General features: G+C 39.3%; 1 protein-coding gene across 3 annotated transcripts in view; it reads right to left on the bottom strand.

Moving 5' to 3' along the window:
* Window positions 1-8,902, bottom strand: part of LOC139730849 (forkhead box protein K2-like) — a 49,550-nt gene extending 40,648 nt beyond the window's left edge. For 2 of the 3 annotated variants that reach the window (XM_071641720.1, XM_071641721.1), the window contains exon 1: window positions 8,512-8,880. In XM_071641720.1, coding sequence (XP_071497821.1) covers window positions 8,512-8,873 — 362 coding nt within the window. In that variant the 5' untranslated portion in view covers window positions 8,874-8,880. Of the gene's footprint in view, window positions 1-8,511 lie in introns of all 3 variants that reach the window. The other variant, XM_071641722.1, reaches the window with a different exon arrangement.
* Window positions 8,903-24,107: the final 15,205 nt, after the last annotated feature.

Here is a 24,107-nt window from a genome sequence, read left to right as displayed (position 1 = left end):
AGCACTTGTCAAGCGTACTCTTGTGAGTTCTGAACCACTGACAGGAAATGGATGTTTATGTTAAAAATGTAAACAAAGAGAACAATGGCAGGAGGATGTACACTGTATCATACAATGTACAGTCAGCAGACTGTACAACATGTACAACTGTACTCTATATGTACAACGTGCACATATGGTGTGGGTTTCACACAAGCAGTATTTCAGGTCATTTTATACACATAGTGATGCATCCTGTGACCGGTCACCTACAATTGTACAGTATGGTATACAACACTGTATATGTGACACTGCACCTCAAAACAAACAAAAAGTCGCCAGACATGAATTTTTAGTTAAGACCATATTCTGAAAGAGCAGACTTTAAGCTTTAAAATGATGTATAACTCAAATCAAATGGACTCTCCTAACCTATCTAAATATTGGAAAGAAAGCACAAACTCAGGAAAAGTGTGAACTGAGAAAAGAGGCTCTGAATTACAGTGTCTATTCAAGCGCTTAATCTTTACCAAACCGTGCTGGCTGTGCGATGAATGGGACAAAAACAGGAAGTAAACCACCAGAGTAACAACAATGAAGAGGTTATCAGATTAAACTGAAATTAAGCATGCCTCATTAACACATTCTGCCCATAATCAATGTCAACTTTCAAAGTAGTAGCACTATCCTTTCAAAAGTTATTACAGTTGAAAGTGAAGAGTGTGAACAAGGTTTTTCAGAAATGAAAAGGGGATTCTAAAGACACACCTAATCACACTATTCTACCAAAAATGTTCGAGATAAACTGCTAAAAAACACACTTCCCTGCCCGTTTAATGATACCAAATTTAAGCATATTGTGAAAGAAGACCCGCTCTTTCAGAAAATATGAAAAAGTCGAGTTCGGCTAGGTTGACCCATTTCACGTTTTTTCAGTCCTCACGCAAAATCAGTGTGTGCGACTTTATGTTCGTTTTGAGGTGCACGGTCACATATTATGGTACAAACTGTGTACATGTAAAGTACAGTAAAGAGAGAGTACAATTTGTGTATTAGTATGAATACATAGTTGAAGCTGAAAATGTTGAGTTCAGTGACTGACTGCACAGCTGTACAATGTACATGACAACTGTATGTCATGAAAAAAAGTCTCTCTACTAGATTTATATGTGTACAGTACAAGTACATCTTGTAGGTCTAGTCTAGCAACCCAAGAAGCTTACTTTTGTACACAGGAGTACTGACTGTGATAAGCACAACTTAGCGTCTTGCTTGAAACCCATAAACAAACTAGAAATGTTGCTACAGTGTATGGCAACTGGTATGCCTCTGCCATAATGCATGATTCTCCTAAGATACAAACGTAGGTCTAAAGTACATCTTGACGTGTTGTGATGACAGCTTCACATCATTGGCAAAATATTAAAATGACATGTTTGTCACAAATAAGTACAATGTTCACTTTCCTTGAACTACAGACTTGTACATTGTAGGTTTAATAGGATAAATGACTATACTTTCTAAAAGAGCATGTACAATGTATTTGGGGATTTCAGGATTTTTACTTGACTTCTGACCCTTTTATAAGTTTGCATTCAGTCATTTTTAAGGTATGGAGATAAATTGTTACTTCAGTACTACATACATGTAGTAAATTGTTAGCATTTTTATCTGGTCTTTGACCCTTGACCTTTGACCCTATGACCCTAAAATTCCGAGAATCACTTTCAGGCAGAACATGCATAGAAGTTTTATGATTATACCTTGAGCCACTTCTAAGACATGGAGGAAGAAGTAAAATTTAGCACTTTCATTTGACCTTTGACCATTTGACCTTTTTGGTAAAAAAAAAAAAATCCCAGAAAATCTCTAATGGGTATTAAAGCAGAATACTAACGAAAACCCATATTTTGTTGGATTATTCCCCCATTTCCAGCATAGAGCATGTTAAACACAGCGGCCTTTAATTCATCCATTTAGAAAATTGCGTTTTGGAAAACGGCTGCTTAGAAAAATTGTATCCTGAATCATGCTCAATCGGAAGATCCGTGGTTATTTTGGGGGCGTGTCCATGACGTCATGGGATGAAAGGCAAACCCGGAAGTATCACACAACAGCCTAAGCTTACCTATGTATGCTCTCGATGAGAGCTTGATGTCCAGGCTCATACCCCGAAATCCCAAGATATTTTTAATCAGAATGTCACAAAAAATGAAATAATATTGTTTTCTACTTCAAGTCTCCTGTGAAATCACACATTTCCTCATTTAAATAGAGTCTGTTATGTGTTATTTAGGCCACGAATACAGACGCTGTCAGGCCTAGTGCCTGTACGATGGTGCTTTGTAGTCGATCAGTCACATGCATGCGCCCATCACCGGCCACGTAGGTCGCAGTGCAGTAGCCTCCGTGTATCAAAGAGCGGAGAAGCCTGAGCTTCGTACCTCTTTGGTACGTACAATGTATTATATCGGCAGTTCCTCGGTAGTACTACAGCTGTGTACGCCATATACATGTATTTAGCGAGTCTATTTTTTCGCGAATCGGGACTTGCCAATAATTTCGCGAGTGCTTAAATTCGTGGTTGTGGAGTACACCACGGAAGGGGGAAATATATACGGAAAGAGAGTTAATATTTTCTTGTGTTTTTAAATTCGCAAAATGCACCAGGTACGCGAAATTGGCGAAAATAATAATTTAAAAAAAAACTTGCGAAACGTTCGACGTACGTGGATCGCTAATGCTAGATACCACGCAATCAATGTGCGGGCATCGGCTAAGTCGAAGTCTTGACTAGGCCGGCCGGCCTATCTGGTGATAAAATAAACGATACGGAGCACTGCGATTTTCATCGATAGTGATAAAACGTTGATGGAAACGGTGAAGTAATGGATGGATCGTGCAGTACCTAGCTCTTGCTAGATAGAATGCTGATGAGCTGTGAACGGGAGTACGGAGTGAGTTAGCCCGACCAGACGCTGTTAGTACGCTGTGCGAATACCTGTCGCGACGTACCTACGTACAGCGACTGGGCTGTGTATAGTTAGGAGTGAGTGTGATGTGATTGATGATACGTAGCCCGACCAGACGCTGCGCTACTTACAGCGACTGGGCTGTGTTCAGTTAGGCCTACTGCTGCTCTGAAGTACGAGATCAAGTCAGTACTAAGCTCGGTTCATTTTCAGTTCAGAATGAAAGAAAAAACTCTTACCCATCTAAATTTTGAAGTCTACCTGGCATTGGTCCTGTGTCACCAACATTGTCCCCTGGCCTGCCGTGTGGCAAGGGCTCGTACTGCCAATCTCCACTAAGTCCGTCCGCTTCAACCGGACCGCCCTGGGCCTTCCCCACTAGCTCGCATGTAGCGTCTCCCTCCTGCGCCCCGCCGTGCGGCTCGTCAGCAACATCTATCTCTCCAACTTCACCAGGGTCATCATCACTAGTTTCATCATCGTTACCGTCACTAGTGTGTACTGTATCACTCAGTTCATCATCGCTCCCACATTCAAATTCCACCAAGAAATCATCCTGATCATCACTGCATGGCCTTAACGTACGATGTCGTGCATTATCGAAAAACAAACTTTTAAACTTTGTATGCAAATGCTATCTACAACAACTTGTATGATACAATGCATGCATTATGCGCGCGGGGGCCTGCGGCGCTCGAGTCCTTGCGCGATTCCTTTCATCCCATGACGTCATCGGCAAAGCCTCGAAATTTACGCTGTGACCTAGATTTCAGGGGGGAGACAGGTGTAAATTTTCAAAATCCTCTAACTCCACTTCAAAAAGGCCATTTTAAACGATGTAAACGACAAATTGTTCTATGTGTCCCACTCTTTCACTTCATATATAATTCTATTTCTTTAGTATTCCCCTTTAATGTATACACTGTATATGTACAGCTGTACATTGTACACGTACACTATACACACAGTTTCAAGAAAAATCCTGCAGGCACTGCATTTAAACAATTGAGGGAAAAAGTGAAATTTTGAGGAGTCAACCTTGACATTTTACCCCCTGACCTTTGATCCCATGATCCCCAAATTCCCTAGATAATCACTGCCAGTCAGTAGGCCTACACTGTACAGCTACATACATATTCCATAAAGATACATACAGTGGATACATACAGTGTATAGGTATGTATAGTGTACTTGTACCTTGAACCATTTCTGAGATATGGAAAAAAGTAAAATTGTAACATTTTCACTTGACCTTTGACCTCATGACCCCAAACTCTCTCTACAGAATTTTTATGTATAAGCACTCTAAGTTTCAAGAAAATATCTTCAGGCATTGCATACCTGTAGATAAAAGGGGGGGGGGGGGATAGTGAAATTTGCAAACTGAAATTTCAAACTGTGTCAATTTTCAAAAACTCTTACCAGTTAGTATAAACGCTCGTCTTCCACTTAAGTATACATAGTTATGATGGGGAAAAAAAAAAAAAAAAAAACCAAACATGCCAAACACAGCAGTTTGAGAGCACTTACCAAAAATGTTTCCGATCTAATTCATGATACAAGTGCAGACGTCATAACTACACTGTGTATGAAACAGCACAGCTTGCGTGCACCTACCATAGTACATGTGTATTCAATACAGCTGTCCATGTGAAATCTCTCATGCATGAAGATGTCAACGGGAAGATTAATCTTTGCAAATTAATGCAGTTGTAGTGTGCTATGTTACGATTTCTACAACAGGTTTAGGAAACTATAGTTTTGGAAAAGTACCACCATACACATTTCATGTCGTTGGCAGAGAAACGTGGAACAAGGAGAAAAAGTTAGACGTGTTGTGGTCGACAAACTCAATCGCTGAGCCTGATTCTGCTACTAGCAGTGCTGCGGTACACACTGCAGGCTGGTGCAGCTTCACGCTCAACGGCAGTTGAGCCTGATGAGGTTGCCTCATCAAGTATGTGCATGTACGTTCCAGTCTCAGAGGAGATTAACTCAAAAGAAAATGAGAGGATACTCGGATCACCTAAAAGAAAGAAGGGAAGGAATGTAGGCCTATACACGTAGACCGATGGTATCTGTTTCTTCTCGTTAGGCTTCTTATCTAAACGCTGGGAATCACAGATGTAACATGGCCAGCCCAGAGTAGAGACAAAAGCTCTTTCGGTCTAGCATCCCAAGTTGTACATTGACAAGTCAGGCCTGGCATCATTAGGCGTTTTCACATCAGCCCGATAAAAATCCAAGCTCGAGATATTTTTTAATTTCCCAAGTCAGAAAATAGCACGCTATTTCGAAACATCGGGCTGATGTGAAAACGCCTACTGTTACTGTTTACGTGTTATGTTGCTGAGCTGGCTAATTTCATGTAGGGTAAGCTTACCAGTATTGGGTCACTTATCACAAATCACTAGCTTTCAAATTCCATTGCCACAACACACACAAATTACACATCATTTCATGTACCGGCACTGTCGTTCAGAACAGCAAAGTCCCTTCGGAGTCATCTCCAAAAATCCATGATCCAAAATCCCAAATTTTGCCATCAAAAAGGTGGAACCAGCAAAACTCTAGTGTGAAGAATTGGGATCGCTGAAAAACTGCTAAAAATCAAGAAAAACGTCCATTCTCTTGTGACATTTTCTGCTTATTGCAAGCTCAGAGTGCGATGGTACAAGCTTGTATTTGCAAAAACGCACAATATACACTGTATCAACATCTTCTTTAATAATTCATTCTGAGGTGAAATGTGTTTCAACCTTTTTGTGACACCTTTTTTTTTTTTTTTTTTTTTGGCACATCGAACTTCTACGCTTTGTGAGGCTAGTTTACGAAGTCCCACTCATACCAGGTATTGAATGTCATTACTAATCAGCATCTAGAAGTATGGTTGGACCTACTGCTCATCGATCGCCTTTACTTGTAACCACTATTTCACCGAAAATGTTCAACAGATTCACCTCAATTTTGTCTCACTTCATTTAAAATTGAGGTCATAACAGTGTGTGCGCATGTGGCCCCTACATACAAGTACCTAGACAGAAAGATCCGTCTGTCCTCCGGACTCTTTTATATTTTGCCATTAACGCTGTCCTCCGTAGACAGACGGAACGTACCAGTACCCATTGCTGTGTGGATATTCTTAGCCACTGTCTCTATGGAAAATTGGGTGAGGCATAATTGTACCTCATCCTTCTCGATTGCGTCTTATTCACGGCCCTAAGTCGTTAAATTTAAGCTTGTATAGTGAAACCAACTATTCAAGAATACACTACACTCACCAGATTAATGAATAATCTAACATTTTGGTAGAATTTTCAACGTGAAACACACATCAACCAGCCCGTCGCATCATCACGTTCAAACTGCAGAAACACACAGTATGAATCTATTAGCCAATCACATGCGAGGTAGTTTCTACATGTTTTTTTTACTAAAACACGTACCTCGAATGCGACTGGCTTACAGATGCAAAATGGCGACTTACGGCTAGCGAACGGCGATGTTGCAATAACAATAAAATTTCTGCGTTATAACCGAGTTATTGTGAGTATTTCGGTTGCACAATGTGACTGTTATTGTGAGAAATTAACCCAGAATATTGCTGCATAATGTGTCATGTCATGTCAAACTTGTTTGAATGTAAAAAAGCTGTCTGAAATTTGGTTTATTGTAATGTTTGATCTGTGCGCGATGCTCCACACAGGAGCCCGGATCATTGACTTTGGTCTGTATGTATACGGAGGGGATCCGTGAAGCCAGACGCAGTCTCCACGGAACATTCCCCAGCGGACAGATAGAGTAACTGCGGCAGTAAGCGGCCGTGCAGCCGTTCGCAGCAGGTACGACATAAACGGTAATATACCGCTAAACACAGCATTGCACTGTTACATGCACACTACACATATATTAACACACCACCAATCAACAAAAACCAACCGATAAAATGGGCACGATCTCTGACGAAAGTGAATTTTTCTCACCTAAATGACAACATATCGCATCCAAAAAAATTTCAGTACTTCTTAACATAACAATTAAGAAATAATGGTCCAAGAAACTTGATTTTTTGTCATTTTCCCGATGTTCCTGGATTTTGAAAAAATATCCTCACGAGAACTTTCGCGAGCCGATGTGGGCCGCCATTTTTCGGAAAGTGGATGTTACCATCGAAAAAATTCAGAAAAACACGAGAAAGACATCAACAACACCGCCAGAATTGCGATCTTGTTTGCGGCCAATGCATGTGCGCCCGCTATTTTCACATGCTTTCGCAATGGGAATTCGTGCTTACGCAATGTTCGCGAGACATGTGAAGGCGTTCAGCTAGAGATCACGGAGCACGTGCGAATTGCATAGGGATTGTATATCGTGCCACAAGCAGAAATACTACGTCGCATATCGCCCTTATCGGCGAAAATTGTGCTGGGTTTTGCCCTGGTAAATCATGAAAACTGCGTTTGTCAATGGTAAATTTCTTTTATGAAAACAATTGCGTTAATGAATAATTTTGTCTATGATAAATTTATATGAAATGATTGAAAATAATTTGCCTGATTTGTTTACAAGTTGGAAAAACCCTTAAAGGACAAGTTCACCTTCATAAACATAAGAATTGAGAGAATGTAGCAATATTAGTAGAACACATCATCGAAAGTTTGAGGAAAATCAGACAATCTGTTTAAAAGTTATGAATTTTTGAAGTTTTTGTGCAGTACCCGCTGGATGAGAAGACTACTGCAGTGTATGAATAACTTAGTGTAGATGTCACATGCGTACAACAATATAAGGAAAATATAAAGAGAATTTCACAAAATTTCATCTTTTGAAAAAAGTACACATTCCCCTAACTCGTTACCGACAAATGTTATGGGTAATAGTATTTCCTCTGCCTTTAGAAAGAGGCAAGTGCTGTTTTATTATGCGAAAAAAGTGAAAATATGTTGAATTTTCTTTTACATTTTCTTTACTGTTGTACGCATATGACTCACAAGCCGTAGTTTAGTAGTCTCCTCATCCAGCGGTTCCAACACAAAAATTAAAAAAAATCATAACTTTTGCATTGATTGTCCAATTTTCCTCAAACTTTCATTGATGTGTTCTACTAATATTGTTGCATTTTCTCAATCCTTATGTTTATGAAGGTGAACTTGTCCTTTAACAATGCTTAAACTGCCGCAAACTGGATATTTTACTCTAACTTTTACAGACCGATCTTTCGGTCAAACAAGTAGAAGTACCCTGCCCTGGATTGTTGAATATTACCATTTCCAACAACAGAGCAATGCACACTGAAGCAGAGAGCAAGAGACGCCATGCCAGGAAACCAAGACCGGGCAGCGGCGACCAGAGCACCCTTCATGTTGCCCTTTGATGCCATGCACCCCTCACACCGCACCGGCGGTCCGCCCGCCACGGCTCAAGCCCCTCCGCTGCTTGGTTGGGTTGCCCCGGTTGGATACGTCTGTGTCCATGTGCGCGGCGCTGTTCACCATTGGAAATAATTGAAAACAATGTTGACAGGGGCCAGAACAAATATAAAATTCTCCCTTATACTTACGTTCTAGGTAGCTGAAATGGCGCTGCACCTCTTCTTTGAAATATACCATCAACAAATATGCCATTCTTTCCTGTGCAATTCAAGAAAAAGTTCGGACTTTCGCAAATAATTTCGAGATGTTTACGCGAAATGAAACTCGAATGTCCCATGTTTACATCAACCTCCCCTTGCTTGCTGTTACGGCCGATGGTGATTCTGTTTTTTCGCACCAGATATTCGAATTCTCTGCCTTCTAATCGAGCCAAGATGACTCCTTTTTGACCATCGTCGTTCCATGGAACCCTTGTTGGACTTGCTGGAGCAGATTTGAGCGCCAAAAGGGCCCAGGCATCGTTGTCTGAAGCCTGTCTAAACGTGGCCATTCCTACCCTCGATCGCAGCAAGGACAAAATGGCCGACGAGCACGAAAACACTGTAGAACCGGAAGTACATTTACACGTTTAAACTATCCCAGGATGCACCATTTTTCCCGTTAGGTCTCCGTGAGGGAATGTAAACAAAGTATTTTACATGCAATGAGATTGGGGTAATTTTTTGCTCTGCACGTGTTTGTAAACATAAAAAATCTAATGATAATTAACATGTTACGGAGAACAAAATTAAAGGAAGTGGGACCATTTATTGCTGATATTTCAATCATAATGCAGACCCGAGAATGAAGAAGATTATTCTGGTATCCATCTCCTAGCACATAAATCACAGTTATGTTATAACAATATGTATTCGATAATGATCGAATGAACAATCCGGCCCGACGCTCACGACAGTGCTTGGACATACACATACCTATCATAGGTAAGAAGTTTAAGAAAAAAAAAGAGAAACTTACAGGCCAATTATTTTGTATATACAACAAAACTAAGGCCATAACTGTCGTATAAGCACTTCAAGTAGATTATATGTACAGGGGCCTGATACAGGTGTACATAGGCCTACATGATTATACCTGGGAGATGGAAACCTCCCCACGGATGCAAATGGTTGTATAAGCCTAGTTATTTCATAGTTATTTCAAGTACTAGTATATGTTCACAGATATAGGCTCGATATCCTTTGGTGACTTTTATATAATAAAGGAGTATAAAAAATGTAAGTGTTTGTACATATATATCATATATCATATCATTTTGATTATTCAAAAAATGTATTTTATATATAAATATATATAAGGAGTTTGTTCGCAAAAAACCGTTAAGTCCATTTTTTGAAGATTTTGAAGTATGGTCTCAGTCATAAAATACAAAATAATACCTTTTAAATGACATATTGGTCCCTACATATAAAGGTACATTTTTGAAGTTATGGTCAAAAGAAGCAAATATTTTCTTATTATTCTCTTTATTTTTCCTGACCTTTAATTCGTAAATATCTCCATTTGGCAAATATAGACTTATTGGTTTTTGCGAACAAACTCATATATATAATCATATTAAATACTAGTACATAGATCATAATAAGTCTATACATGCATTTAGATCTACACAATAGGTTAGTTAATGTCATCATAATATTATGTACTAAATAAAAAGGTTTAGTATCTCCAACTGGACTGGGCGTAAAAATACACAGACATTAGCTTAGTAAATTGTTCATGATTGAGCTAGTTAATCTCCTTTGATGTCATGACTTCCGGGTCACTGCATGCTTTTAGTCCTTTCTCGTATATGAAATCTATATCCATGCAACATTATTAGCGTTGTGTTCCTTTACACAGTCTACGTGTGTTTTATAATTATGAGTGAGCGTTTAATGCATGACGTTAAGTTTGCAAAGCTCGAATGATATGTGTTTAAATGCATAACGTAACATAACATAGCATACTCTCTTAAAAAAATCGAGTGAAAAGTTTCACTCTAAAAAGAGTGAATACAAAAAAGAGTGAATTTCGAGTGAAATTGGAGTGAATTTTGAGTGAAAATGCTCATTTTCACTCATTTTGGAGTGACGTCAGGGATCACTCGAAGATTTTGGAGTGATCCCTGACGTCACTCCAAAATGAGTGAAAATGAGCATTTTCACTCAAAATTCACTCCAATTTCACTCGAAATTCACTCTTTTTTGTATTCACTCTTTTTAGAGTGAAAATTTTCACTCGATTTTTTTTAGAGAGTAACATAACATAACATAACATAACATAACAAAACATGAATTATGAATATCTTTTTTTTTTCTCGGCAATTTACTCAATCTGTCAAAACAAGCAAAACGAGGACAAGCTGAAACTGTTTTAAACAGATATGATAATGGGCATGGATGGCTGACAGTACTATTATATATCACCAAAAACACTGTGTTCAATGTGATAAAAAATTTTGCATAATTTGTAGATTTAGAGTATAGTTATTTGCTTTTTAACGTAATTGAAAAGATATAGCTGTTCAAAGGCATACGACTGATGAACCGTTGCTGGTAACATTTGAAATTCATTTTAATATTTGGATAATATTCGTGATGAAAATAATGCAAACGTATAATAGAAGGGTTTGAGAAGTTTATTTCACGATAAATTGTTATTATCAAAATTTTGGTTATTCATATTTCCTCTTAAACATTTCGGTTGATTGCATCAAAATCGAGATATCGAGATATTAACATCGAATTTGAACATCTAGACGTGGTTACCAAATCTCACGTTTGAAAAGTAATGAACCCAAGAATTTCCAGTAAATTTCAACTGTAGAACTCATTTTTGACTTTTTATATCTATTATAACCTTTGAACTCCAAATGGCATTGAGGTATACGTAAATGCAGGACATTTATCATTAAAACTATTTTGATTACAAAGAATGGTTATCTTTCAACCTATGAAATTTCCAGGTATTGTATACAGATCTTAATATTTGACCTCCATCTGACCTTTGAACTACTTACTTGACCTTTGATCCCAAAGTGTGATTAGAGTCCCTGGTATACAACTTCTACGATCTAAATTTAGTTCCTCACAGACTTCTGGTTGCAAAATTATTCACGTTTCTGTAAGCGTTTACAGAATGGGATGATGGACATGCAGACGACCGACGTATATACAACGGACGGACAACGGAAGATAGACGGACGGCCGGATCTGAGGGGCAATTAGATCCCATGGCTTTTTTAGTCTCAACGTCAATGAGGAGCAAGAAATCATGTAGTTGTTCGGTAAATCAATAATACAAGAAACAATACAATATTGAAGATACTGTTTATTTGTTCGTTGAATTCTTTTTCTTGCGGAAACCGTCACAGACAATGGACGTTTCCAAAGTGTCTGCATTAAATTTCATCAAAAATTAAAAAAAAAAGTGAACTTTCCATGGGCGTCAGAATGTATAGACACTATAGTTAAGTTATATTATTGCATCTGATTGCAATGCGAAGATTCAAAAGCTTAATATTTTCGAACTATTGCTTGAGTAAAAACATAGTGACCATGCAATATAGGCCTATATCAGTTCGTAAAAATTGTATAATTATACTGCGTTTGTTCCATGGAGCTACAGCGTTAACTTCATGTTCTTTCCTCCGGGTTGTATGGGGCAGCATCATCAGTTTTTAGTTTTCAGAAATTGGTATCAAGACTGCCTATAGAAGTAACACACTCAAGTGAAGAAGACTGTGTACAGGGCTTACACGGGTAAATAATTCCCCATAGAGACGTATGTTAAAATTTTAAAAAAAAAAATCTGTAAAATAGCTTGGAGAAATGGGGTGTTTCATCTTCACTAATCTGGATAAGCGAGCTAGTTATACCCTGTCATCCATCAAATTTTCATGGCAGGTTCTTCGACTCAACTCTGTCCAAGGGTCCGCAAAGCCAGACTACGAGTTCTTTTCGCTCAAAAAATCACCTATTTTCCGTACACGCACCCAATGAAATATTATAGTCCCTTCAAATTCCATGAGAAAAGCTTTTATCTTCAAACCAAAATGCAGTTTGTAGAGGAATTAATTCTCAACATCTGCAGCTATTCAGTTTTATGCCAAACTGCATTAGTGATTTTTAATTAATATTTTTCTTCATTTATCTTGGTATTTTTTGGACGAATTTGTGAAGGGGTCCGGGACATTCCATTTTATTTACAGGTGTGAGCCCTACAATGACTGAATGAACCATGCAGCGTTGCAAAGCTCTATGATAGGCGCATCCTTCTTTCTTTCTCTCTTTCTTCCTTCCTTTCCTTCCTTTTTTTCTGTCTTTTTTGTTTCTTTCGTTGTTTTTCTCCTTTCTTTCTCTATTTTTTAACGTGGCCTGTTCTGTAATCCACTGGCTTGGCTTTCAAAAATCAAATTGACAATATTTTTGCGTTTTCCTTGCAGGGTTCGACATGTACCAACACTAGAGGGCAGTCTACCGACCCACAACCACAGAACTCTTACACATAGAAGAATCACACCCATTCACAACCCGCTGAGCTCGGTGTCGCCACCGCGCACCCCGGATGTGACGCCTCAGTGCACACGCCGCCATGTTGCTTAGCGGTACCTCCGCAGCTCCTCGCGAGTACGGTACGGTCAACTCACTGATCGGACAGTATGACAGCCGCTATAGCCCTTGATATTTACTTGAACTTGTAAACTGTCAAACTGGTACTTCTCAATCCAGCGTTGACCAAAGATTCACGTACTCATTTATGTTATTTATTTCACACTCTTCCCTGAAAGTTGTCTGTATTGAAACAGGTGTTTTTTCCCCTTTCGGATAGATCTATTTGACTTCGGAGACGTGATCTGCTTTGGTATAAAATAATCTAAGACGCGCGCCTGTCCTTGTCTGTGTCCTGCCATTTTTCTGATACCCCTCTCAACCCTATGTCTTGCATTTTCCCCCCTCCAGTGATATTGTAAGAAGATGTGTGTTCGTGCTTTTGATTTTTCTCCCATTAAACAGGTCAAATTACATTTCCAGTCAGTCCAGTTGTAAAAATCAATGATTTGTGGATATGATCATGTAATACATCTTCCCCATCTGACACTCGTTCAACATCTTAGAAATTTGGAAGACAACACCACCTTAATTATCTATATTCCTGCTGTTATCATTATCATTAGTAGTGTGTAGTACAATGTAGTTACCACTATTGCACATAAAGCAATATGCCTATAGGCATGTACACACTGTATATCTGTATACATGAAATAAAACAGAAATCGAGTTCATGCTAATCACCGACAATTTATTTCACCACACCAATTTTTGAGCGATTTGCAACAACACTTGAGAAGGAGCGAATCGCTCAAATATTTGTGTGCTGTAAATAAATTGTTGGTGATCAACATGAAATTGGTTTCTGTTTTACTTTCGATATCATGATATTGCTGCACCAACATGTAGACTACCTGGTACTCAATCAATATTATTTATATATATATATATATATATATATATATATATATATACAATTATCTGTATAATATATATATGAGATTAAAACCTAAAATGGCATTAAAACGCTATATCCTGGCGAGGAAATTAAGCGCATGTTTATATATATATATATATATATATATATATATATATATATAATTATCTATGTATATATATATATATATATATATATATATAATTTTCTATGTATATATATATATATATATGTATTCACACACTCACACACACACACATTACAAGCATGAACTCCTTTCAAGATTGTCTTCCCACAAAAAACAAAGTTAAGTTGGACAGAGTTAATTTTCCTGATTTTTTACAATTTATTTGACATTTATCAAGGTCAAAGTTGATTGCTGAGAATCAACCACAGTACAGTGATATACCATTTGCTTGAAGTACACGTACCATTATCAAACCTAATACGGCGGCTATAATCACAGGCAGTACATGCGTCAGGAACATATTATGCAAATGATAGGCAAGACCACCAGTGTCACAAATTTGTGACAACTATTGTAATCACAAAATCAAATGCATATACATCTATAATGGACATGCAATAGGGCGACAACATAAAATTCATGAATAATGAACATTGTCTGGCAAGATTATCTAAGGCAATACATCAATATAGTGCACAATTTCACTTGCCCTTGATAGCTTCAAGCGTGATTCAAAAAGAAAATCCTAATGAGTGTAAAAACGCACTATGGTATAGTATGAAAACATATTGTGTTGATCCGCATGCACTATGGCAATATAAATCTACGAATTATGAACACTGAAAAGAACACCAAAGGCATTCCTGGCAACAGTATTAAAGGCAATACATTTGTAAATGTAAGATTTCACTTGTACTTAGCTCAGCATGATTCAAAATTAAATCCTTAGTAATGAGTTTAACAAACACTATCCCATACACTGTGTAGTATGAAAACATAATTTGGTAACAACATGTAAGCAAAAAAAGTATCACAGATATACAACAAATGTTGTATATCACGAAAGCAAATGCCTGTATAATCAACTATCATGCAATATAGCAACAACATAAAATCCATAAACAATGAACACTGTCGGGCAAGAATATCAAATGCATTCTTGGCATAACAATATCAACTAAAGGCAATACATGAACATCTGTATAATGCAAGATTTCACACGCACCCGTTTGCTTCAAACGAAATTCAAAGTGAAATCTAAAGAGTGTGAAAACATACTACACTGTATCTCAAAGTATGTGCATGTAGGCAAAACAAGACAGTGTCACAAATAAGACAACTACATGTATTGTATATCATGAAAGCAAATGCATGTACAATCACTTAGCATACAATATGGCAGCAAAATAAAACCATGAATAATGGACACTGGCAAGAATCTTAAAAAAAATATCAAAGGCAATACTGTATACAGTAATCCAAGATTTCACTTGCAATTGTTCGCTTCAAGCACAATTCAAAATGAAATCCTTATGAGTGTGAAAACATACTATATGGTATAGTACGAAATGTTAACGTGGCAACAATATGTAGGCAAGACAAGTCTCGCAAATACATGTATGACAAATATTGCATATTGCGAAAGCAATGTCCCGGGGTTACTTTAATACTAGAGTACACAGTCAGTCTAGACAATCTAGTATCTAAACGACTGTAGTGTTGTCACTGACACTGACACTGGCCCACCACTGCACTGGTACTGTGACTCTAACTAGCTAGACAAGAATAAATCTACGTGTAAAGTTTACACCCATAAGCTCAAATTTACATAAATTTACACTTTTTTCATTTACAAAGCTGTTTGCCCCAACACACAACGTATAGAGTGTAATATAGCCCCAGGGCCTAAATTAGGCCTACTTGATCTTTTTTATTTTGCATAGTAGTTGGTGGTAAACAGATATGTCGACGGCAAACACAAAATCCAGTGTCTGGGACTACCTTTGCTACTGCGCTCACAAGAAAGCCAACATACGACCGATCCGCCTAATTAAACGTTACTTGGGGAATTAATTTACTTCTTATTCTCATCATGGCTTGGTGTCAAACTTACCTGTTTCCAAATCCTTTTGTCAAGTGATTTGTGCAGTTTACAGCCGCACAATATGGCATTCTAATGCCTCGCTCAGGGTCTCGGAACGTCAGAAAAACACGGTACAACATGCAGTCACTGTACGTGGATAGCGTCTGCTGGGATTTGCACGCAAAAAAGTTCCGCTAAGCAAAATGGCGGACGTCACGTGACAATGAGTCGAGCGACGGCGACAAAACGGGTGGCGAGTGATTCTTCTATGTATAAGAGTTCTGTGCCCACAACCTCAAAATCGAATGTCATGAGTTTGACGAATGGTAATCAAAGCGCCCGAGAGCGTCGAGCCGAAAGGTTTCCCAGCGCGGACAATTTTTGCACAATGTGTATGCAGTTGGAAATAATAAGCGAATGCCTATTAACGTTTGAGGAAAAATAAAAGAAGCCTAAAGAAGAAGATGAATTGGATATATTAAGGGCGGAACTAAGGAAAATGAAAGCTTCGTTAATTTACCAAGGATCTTGCGGCGTATGTTTCTTCGAAATACATTAATAACTTTGTTATGGTTCTGGCTAAAGAGGAGGAAGAATAAGACGCGAATGTCCCTGCTGGAAAGAACACAGTGTTCCACATTCTTAAACACAATGTGAAACACCGTAGTGTAAACACAATGTGAAACACGTAGTGTAAACACATTGTGATGAACACAGTGTGATATCTCTTCACGTTGTTCGGTTATACACTCCAACCCAAAGCACCTTCTGATCTGGAGATTCTGCCGCCTGAAACCCCTAGCAAACGGAAGACTCCAAGTTGATGTGGGTTAAGCGCGAATGCCCTCTGGTGCTATCTAAGGCTTATTTGTTTCAACATACAATAGCAATAAGTAAGAAATCCTTTCCAACGTGAGACACAGAGCCAGGGCGGGAGAAATTAAATCTCAAACGGGAGAACGGGAGATTTTGCAAAAATGGGTTTTCGGCGGGAGATCTCCCGTCGAAAACGGGAGAGTTGGAGTCTCTAATACGGTCATAATCCCCAAATGAACCTGCTCAGTGACTGGAATCTTTTTAGCCAATTTTGGTCACTCACCGACCGGTGACCGACCGGGCTCGATCGCCGATGAAGTTTTAACACGGAGTTAAACTTTCGACAGCGACTGATCGACCAGTTTTCACCCGCCGTCCAAAGTACGCTCGGTGTCTGAGCGGCAACCATTCTAGTCTAGCTTCTGGAATTGTTATCTTTATTTAATATGGATTTATTATTATTATTATTATCATTATTATTATTATTATTATTATTATTATTATTATTATTGTTATTATTATTATTATTATTATTATTATTATTATTATTATTATTATTATTATTATTATTATTATTATTATTATTATCATTATTATATTTTACTCGCAGCGGTGACACCCGAGGATTGCGATACGCCGAGAACAGCGATATACGAAAACCCCAGTCTCTCTCTCGCATCGCAATCAATCGCAATCAGAAAATTGCGCCCTCTCTTGGTTTGTCGCAATTCGCAAAATATCACTCTAAGGAAAAAGGGTCGGAGCCCAGATCACAACCACCCAGGCACCGACCTAATCGAGTGGTCGCCGTCGAACGATTTACGGAACAAAAACAGTAGAAACAATTAAAAAAATGACAAACGCACAGAAGAAAACCAAGGGACTAGATGTGAAAGAGGAGCCAGGGCAATCAAGAAGAGGCAGAGGAGAGACATAGGCAAGGAAACCCCACAAACTTCTCCCCTTGAAAGAAGACAAGACACAACTATTAGCTGCAGGTTCACCTGTCATTCTCAGGTAGCGCAGAAGAAGGATCGGCTAGTAACATGGGGGACAGTCAAGACAGGAATAGCCACTTTGAGGCGGATGAGATGAAATCTAAAAGTTGGGGCAGTAAAAGAAAATTGGATAGCGTAGTATAATGAGTAGCAAGCAAAGATATTTTGGAACATTCTTATTTAGGAGTGATTATAGATTTCTTTTTTTCATCTTGGGTTCTCCTCCCTTTCTATTTGATTTCTTAACCCGTTGAGGACGGTTTGATTTTGCTACAACACGCATTTCAAATAGACGCTTGCCCGAGTATACTCGGGACTTGTCCTCAGCGGGTTAAGCTCTAAACATCTTATTTATCTGTGGCTTCACATAGCATAGGCGCCGGAAGTGGGGGGGCAGGGGGGGCGGCCGCCCCCCCCCCCCCCCCCAATCCAAAAAGTGGGGGGGGGGGGGGGGGGCAAAACGCATTTTTGCCCCCCCCCCCCCCAAAAAAAGCCCCCCTCCCAAAAAAAAAAAGAATGAATAAACAAATAAATAAAAATAGATGAAATAAGATAGATATGTATATAAATGAATAAACGCGAAAAAACATAGCTACAAACGGCAGTTTTTGGACTGTAAAATGTCAAAATTTCCAAACTCGCTCGCTCCGCTCGCTCGCATTCAATCGCTATATGCCATTCTCCTGATGTTGCTGCCAGTAATTGCCAGCAGTTGTGCCTGGGTCGCCCCCCTTAATTTCCAAAGCGAAAAAAAAATATAGCTACAAACGGCAGTTTGGGGACTGTAAAATGTCAAAATTAATCGTCAAATTTATTCGTTATGCCATTTTCCTAACGTTGCAGCTAGTAATTGCCAGCAGTTGAGCCCGGTGCGCCTCCCCCTTAATTTCCAAAGCGAAAAATATAGCTACAACGGCAGTTTTTGTACTGTAGAATGTCAAAATTTTCAAGCTCGCTCGCTTCGCTTACTCGCATTGAATCATTATGCCATTCTCCTAATGTTGCTGCCAGTAATTGCCAGCAGTTGCGCCTGATGCGCCCCCCATTAATTTCCAAAGCGAAAGATACAGCTACAAACGCCAGTTTGGGGATTGTAGAATGTCAAAATTTTCAAGCTCGCTCGCTTCGCTCGCTCGCATTGAATGGTTATGCCATTCTCCTAATGTTGCTGCCAGTAATTGCCAGCAGTTGCGCCCGATGCGCCCCCATTAATTTCTAAAGCGAAAGATATAGCTACAAACGCCAGTTTGGGGACTGTAGAATGTCAAAATTTTCAAGCTCGCTCGCTTCGCTCGCTCGCATTGAATGGTTATGCCATTCTCCTAATGTTGCCGCCAGTAATTGCCAGCAGTTGCGCCCGATGCCCCCCCCCCCCCTTAATTTCCAAAGCGAAAGATATAGCTACAAACGGCAGTTTTGGGACTGTAAAATGCCAAAATTTTCAAGCTCTCTCGCTCCGCTCGCTCGCATTTTATTGTTATGCAATTCTCCTGATGTTGCTGACAGTATATAATTTGTCGTTTCACACCGTCATTCCATAATCCATGTAAGGAAAACTTACAATGTTGCTCAATGACTGCGTTGTTGAATGTATCAAATTCCGTAATGTATTGTAGACCCATTATTGCGCACGCACACATGCACCAGCATACACACCGTCAAAATTACTTTTCCACAAGGTGCCCACCCCCAATGTTTCGACCCATCGTACGCCACTTTATATATATATATATATATATATATATATATATATATACACGCACACACACACACACACACACACACACACATATATATATATATATATATATATATATATATATGTGTGTGTGTGTGTGTGTGTGTGTGTATGTGTATATATTGTGTAACATATGTATGGTCTATCGTGAGCCCCCTCCAATATTTGCCCCCCCCCCCCCCCCCAATCCAAAACTGCTTCCGGCGCGCCTGGCTGAGACTGATAGTTCGTAATTTAATTTTTAACTCATTTACTTCCAGTTTAATTTTCAAGTAGAATTAATCTGTATTCTGAGAAGAATAAGGTAAAATTAAAGTTATTTGTTAGTTTGCATACAGGTTTTTATGCATTTATATTTTCACAAAAGCACTGTATTTATGAACCTCACTGTCGTGGTCGTTGAGGAAAAATTACGAACATCGTATAGACCTCGTTGCCCTGTTAGAAGGAAGGCAAAAGTGTTTTTGATGGCCCAGTCACATATATTATACTCAGGTAGCTCATGAGAAATTTCCGACAGAGAACGGCGGACCGTCGTCGCGACGGCGGCCCGCCGTTCTCTGTCGCGTCGGTATAGGCCTACGGGACACCTAGAAAATTGGCCGGTCGACGGTCTGAGTTTTGACCGTATAACGCCAATTCGCTGTATAGCGTCAATAGCATTTTAACAAAGCATTTCATTTGGGAACACTTTGTGAATCATCAATTCACAGTGCGAAACATAACATTACTATGTAAACACTCGGTGAAAAACCACACCACAGGTGTGAAATTGTCGTCACGAGTATTTTCACATAATCAATTTACACAACTATGTGAACATACTGTGAACACACTCTTGGACACTGCGTTCTTTCCAGCAGAGCTGGTAAAACATAAGAGAGCTAAAATGACTGAAGGTCAGAGGTATGATGTTTGACAAGCTCTTACACACCGCGCGCATGCCGAACTGAAACCCCGGCCAATAAAGACCCGGTTGTGTCAATTACTTTGCAGATTAAAAAAAAAAAGATCCAAAAACTGGTGAAAATTTCAAAAGGCTCAAAACTACAATGCAGATGATGAAAAAAAGAAAAAGAAAAAAAAAGAGAGGCCAGAATTCAAATGCCTTCATTTGTTAGACTGCAAGAAGTGCTGAGAAACTACATACTTTTTCAGAAGAGAGCCTGATAAATTTAGAAGTCTAAACAACAGGCATTTGTTGTGACATAAACTGGAAAACCAGGCCAGACTATCCAGCGAGAATTCTCCGGCAATGGATCTAGGACAGAAGTTCCTGACGGCCCATCGGAAAGGTGACAGCTAGCCTGACTGCTGCAGCAGCAAGGGTGTTGGAGACGTTACCTTCTTCTTCTGCGGTTTATCTCCTCGTTCTGTTTTCTGTTCTAGGAAGAGAATGTCACAAAATTGAATGACCTATTTTTACTCTTTTATGCACGAAGTCTGAAAGTCAGTGACTTATGTAAACTTTTGCGTGCACTGCAGAGCAAAAATGAAAGGGAAAACCTATACCTTGTGTAAATGGTTGTTTAGAATATGAAAGGCAAAAGGATTAGCATAAAGAGAAAAAAATATTCTTTTCGTGTAATTATAAAAATGAGGAAAAGAGTAAAGATAATTTTTTTTTTAAACATCTATTACCTCGTCACCGTCCGGCTGCTTGTAGGATCACCGTATGCAACAGAGATGGAGGGTGAGGGTGAGACGAGTTTCTTCCTAGTCCTCAGTCTGTAAATACCGATGTTAAACAGACCTTAACTCCGGCAACGTCAGGACAACGTCCGGAGAACAAATTCCTCGGACAACAAAGCCGCAGGAGAGAGCGAGCTGTAATGTCTTAACAGACACACACTGAAAACCTTCTCCGGGTAGGTTTCCGCATGGACCTGTTTCCGTAACTAGTCTCGATTTCAACTCACCTCCACATGTCACACAACACACATGCACATCGCACCAAAGCAACCGGGCACAGGCACCTCATCTGTTTGGAGAAATCTGTATTACAAAGAATTTTGAGTTGAAAAAAAAAATCTGGCCAAAATGATTGAAACAAATTTGTATGATTATAAAGTAGGCCTATTCAGAAATATAGGCTATATAATTTGATGTTGATAAATTTAAAAAAAAAATGTTCGTATAATATTATGTTATTGTTCTAAATCGTGCACATTCAGGTATAGTATACCGTGATAATGTCGGGGTTGGTTACCCTATAGCTGGCAATGATGGAATCCAACGAAACAACATTTTGGGTGAAGCGGAAACAAGCAGGGCAAAAAAAAAAAAAGAAGGAAAAAAAAGAAAAAAAGAAGAAAAAAGACTGTCCGGGCGTTGTCGCGGTAACTCCGGTTCTAAAGACTCTATTGAAAAGGGGGCTTTAGACACAGCAGGTATATCCTTGAATGGTTATGTGCACAGGGCCCGACATAGATGTGGCCAGTGGCGGCTAAAAATTGATGTTGGGCCACTAATTTTATCATCTTCTGATGACCCGATTGGTAACTAAGATTCAAAATCGATTGTTACGTTTGCTCCCATTTCGGGCCAATACATAAATCTTTTTTCGGGCTACCAAATGCCATAAATAGGGCCTACAGTAATATATACAGCGTGTCCAAGAAAAAAACGAAACCGGGTTTCCATCCAATTTTTACTGTTGAAATCATACATTTTCTGTACGAGCTATACATCAATGGAAAGATAATCTTTTCTTCTTTCATTTGATATACAACTTAGTGTTCATTGTTCATGCATGACTGAGTTAGAACAATGAAAAGTGGTGCTGCCAAATTTTCGCTTGCACGCGCAAATGGTGACTTTAAGTGAATTTTTCAGACTTTTAACGTTACGTTTTCGAAAAATAAAGTTCTTAACCCAAATATTCATATTTTCTTCTTTCATATGAGACCTTACGCGTCAAATATGAATTCAAATTCAAATTCAAACTTTATTTTCACTTTCTTTCTTCAACAGAATGTATAAGAAACAATATCGTGAACTTGACATGCGACTCGTTGTAAATATATATAACCAGACAGGATTAACAACATACTCTTGTCTACATGATCAGTAAAATAAAGATACATACACTCTATATATACACACTGAGGAGAAAAAAAGTGGAGGTACCCACTCAAAAGACTAAGCTTGTAACATGTGGATACCTCTGAGGGAAAGGGGGAAAATGGGGTGAAAACTTACAACTACAAAGAGTGCGGGAAACTGGGGAACTGAATAACGCATTCTTGAGAAAAATCTGTATGAAAGCATGCTTCATTTCTGCCAATTGTACGGATAGTCAAAGAAAACAAGCATTCAGCTCTCCCGACATAGCATTAGACAATGGGCTCATCTGCACCATTGAATTCACACAAAACAACCGCAGTGCTACAGTGAATGTTGTTGTTGTTGTTGTTGTTGTTGGGGGAGGGGGTATTTACAGAGGATGCTGTATGAGACGGACAGCCCTTTGTTGTCATTTATTTAGAATAAGCAATGAGACATAACCAATAATTGAAGACTAATATCGTGAGTATTCTCAGGTTGCACACAGTCCAATGGCTACGGGAAATCGAACAAGAATGATACACATTTTGATGATTTTATATCTTAACCCGTTTAGGACGGACTGATTTTGCTACAAGACGTATTTCCGATAGACACTTGCCCGAGTATACTCGTCCTCAATGGGTTAAACTTATTTCACTGTTTTCATTCCTCTCTGCATTTCCCTCATGCGTGCTTAGTCCTTCATCACTGACAGGGTTTTTCAAGTTTTTGAAGGGGGAGGGGAAGCAGAAAGAGAGTGTTCTTCGCTTTATTTATCACTGAACTTGCGCTTCTAATTTTCAAAGGTACAAGTGCACGGCAAAAAGTGTTCTGTTTTGTGTGAGGGGGGGGGGGAGGGCTCGGAAGGCTTTTTCAGTTAAGGGCTTTTTACACTTGTAAATTTTTGCTTAGCCCCGGACCAACGGTGGGGCTAAGGGGGGCCTTAGCCCCACCTTTGGTACGGGACTATCCTTAGCCCACTTTCTGTTTACACTCGTTTTTGCCAAAGTGGGCTAGCCCCACCGATAGTACGGTACTATCTGGCCCTGCAAAATAGCAGGGGTTAGCACCGCAATTGCGGTGCCAAGCAAGTGAGTGTAAACAGAACGAAAAAATAATCCTGGGCTAAGCGACGGAGACGAAGTCCGACCTTCACTGACCAATCAGAAACGAGGTAATCAAGTGCTGCCGGTGCGTGCGTGTACGTGTACAGTACACAGCGTAATTATGAATATTCATGTGGTTTGGAAAGTCTGGGGCTAAGAAATACAAGTGTAAAAAGGTCAGTTTTCTCCTTAGCCCCGGACAAGAGATAGTACGGGACTAATTGGCGAGTGTAAAAAGCTGAAAAAATTGGTACGGGACTAACGATAGTCCTGGGTCAGAGAAAGTCCGGGGTTAAGAAACACAAGTGTAAAAAGCCCTTTACTTTCATCCCCCTTCACATTCCGCTGATGAACACCCTTGCTCTGTGGTTGGATCATGTGCTAATTTATGACCCTATTCCGAACCGTCTGTAACATTCCCTTTTAACCCCTCCCTTCATATTTGTGTAAATTCATCGACGCATGAAGGCCATTGTTATCTGCCAAGTCGGGCAGGCG

Source organism: Diadema antillarum, unplaced genomic scaffold (genome assembly GCF_040938485.1).
Source record: "Diadema antillarum isolate AM-2024a unplaced genomic scaffold, OU_Dant_1.0 seq00000339_RagTag, whole genome shotgun sequence".
In the NCBI taxonomy this organism is placed as follows: Eukaryota; Metazoa; Echinodermata; class Echinoidea; order Diadematoida; family Diadematidae; genus Diadema; species Diadema antillarum.
Note: the sequence above shows the minus strand (reverse complement) of the source record. Positions and strands in the feature narration are given on the sequence as shown.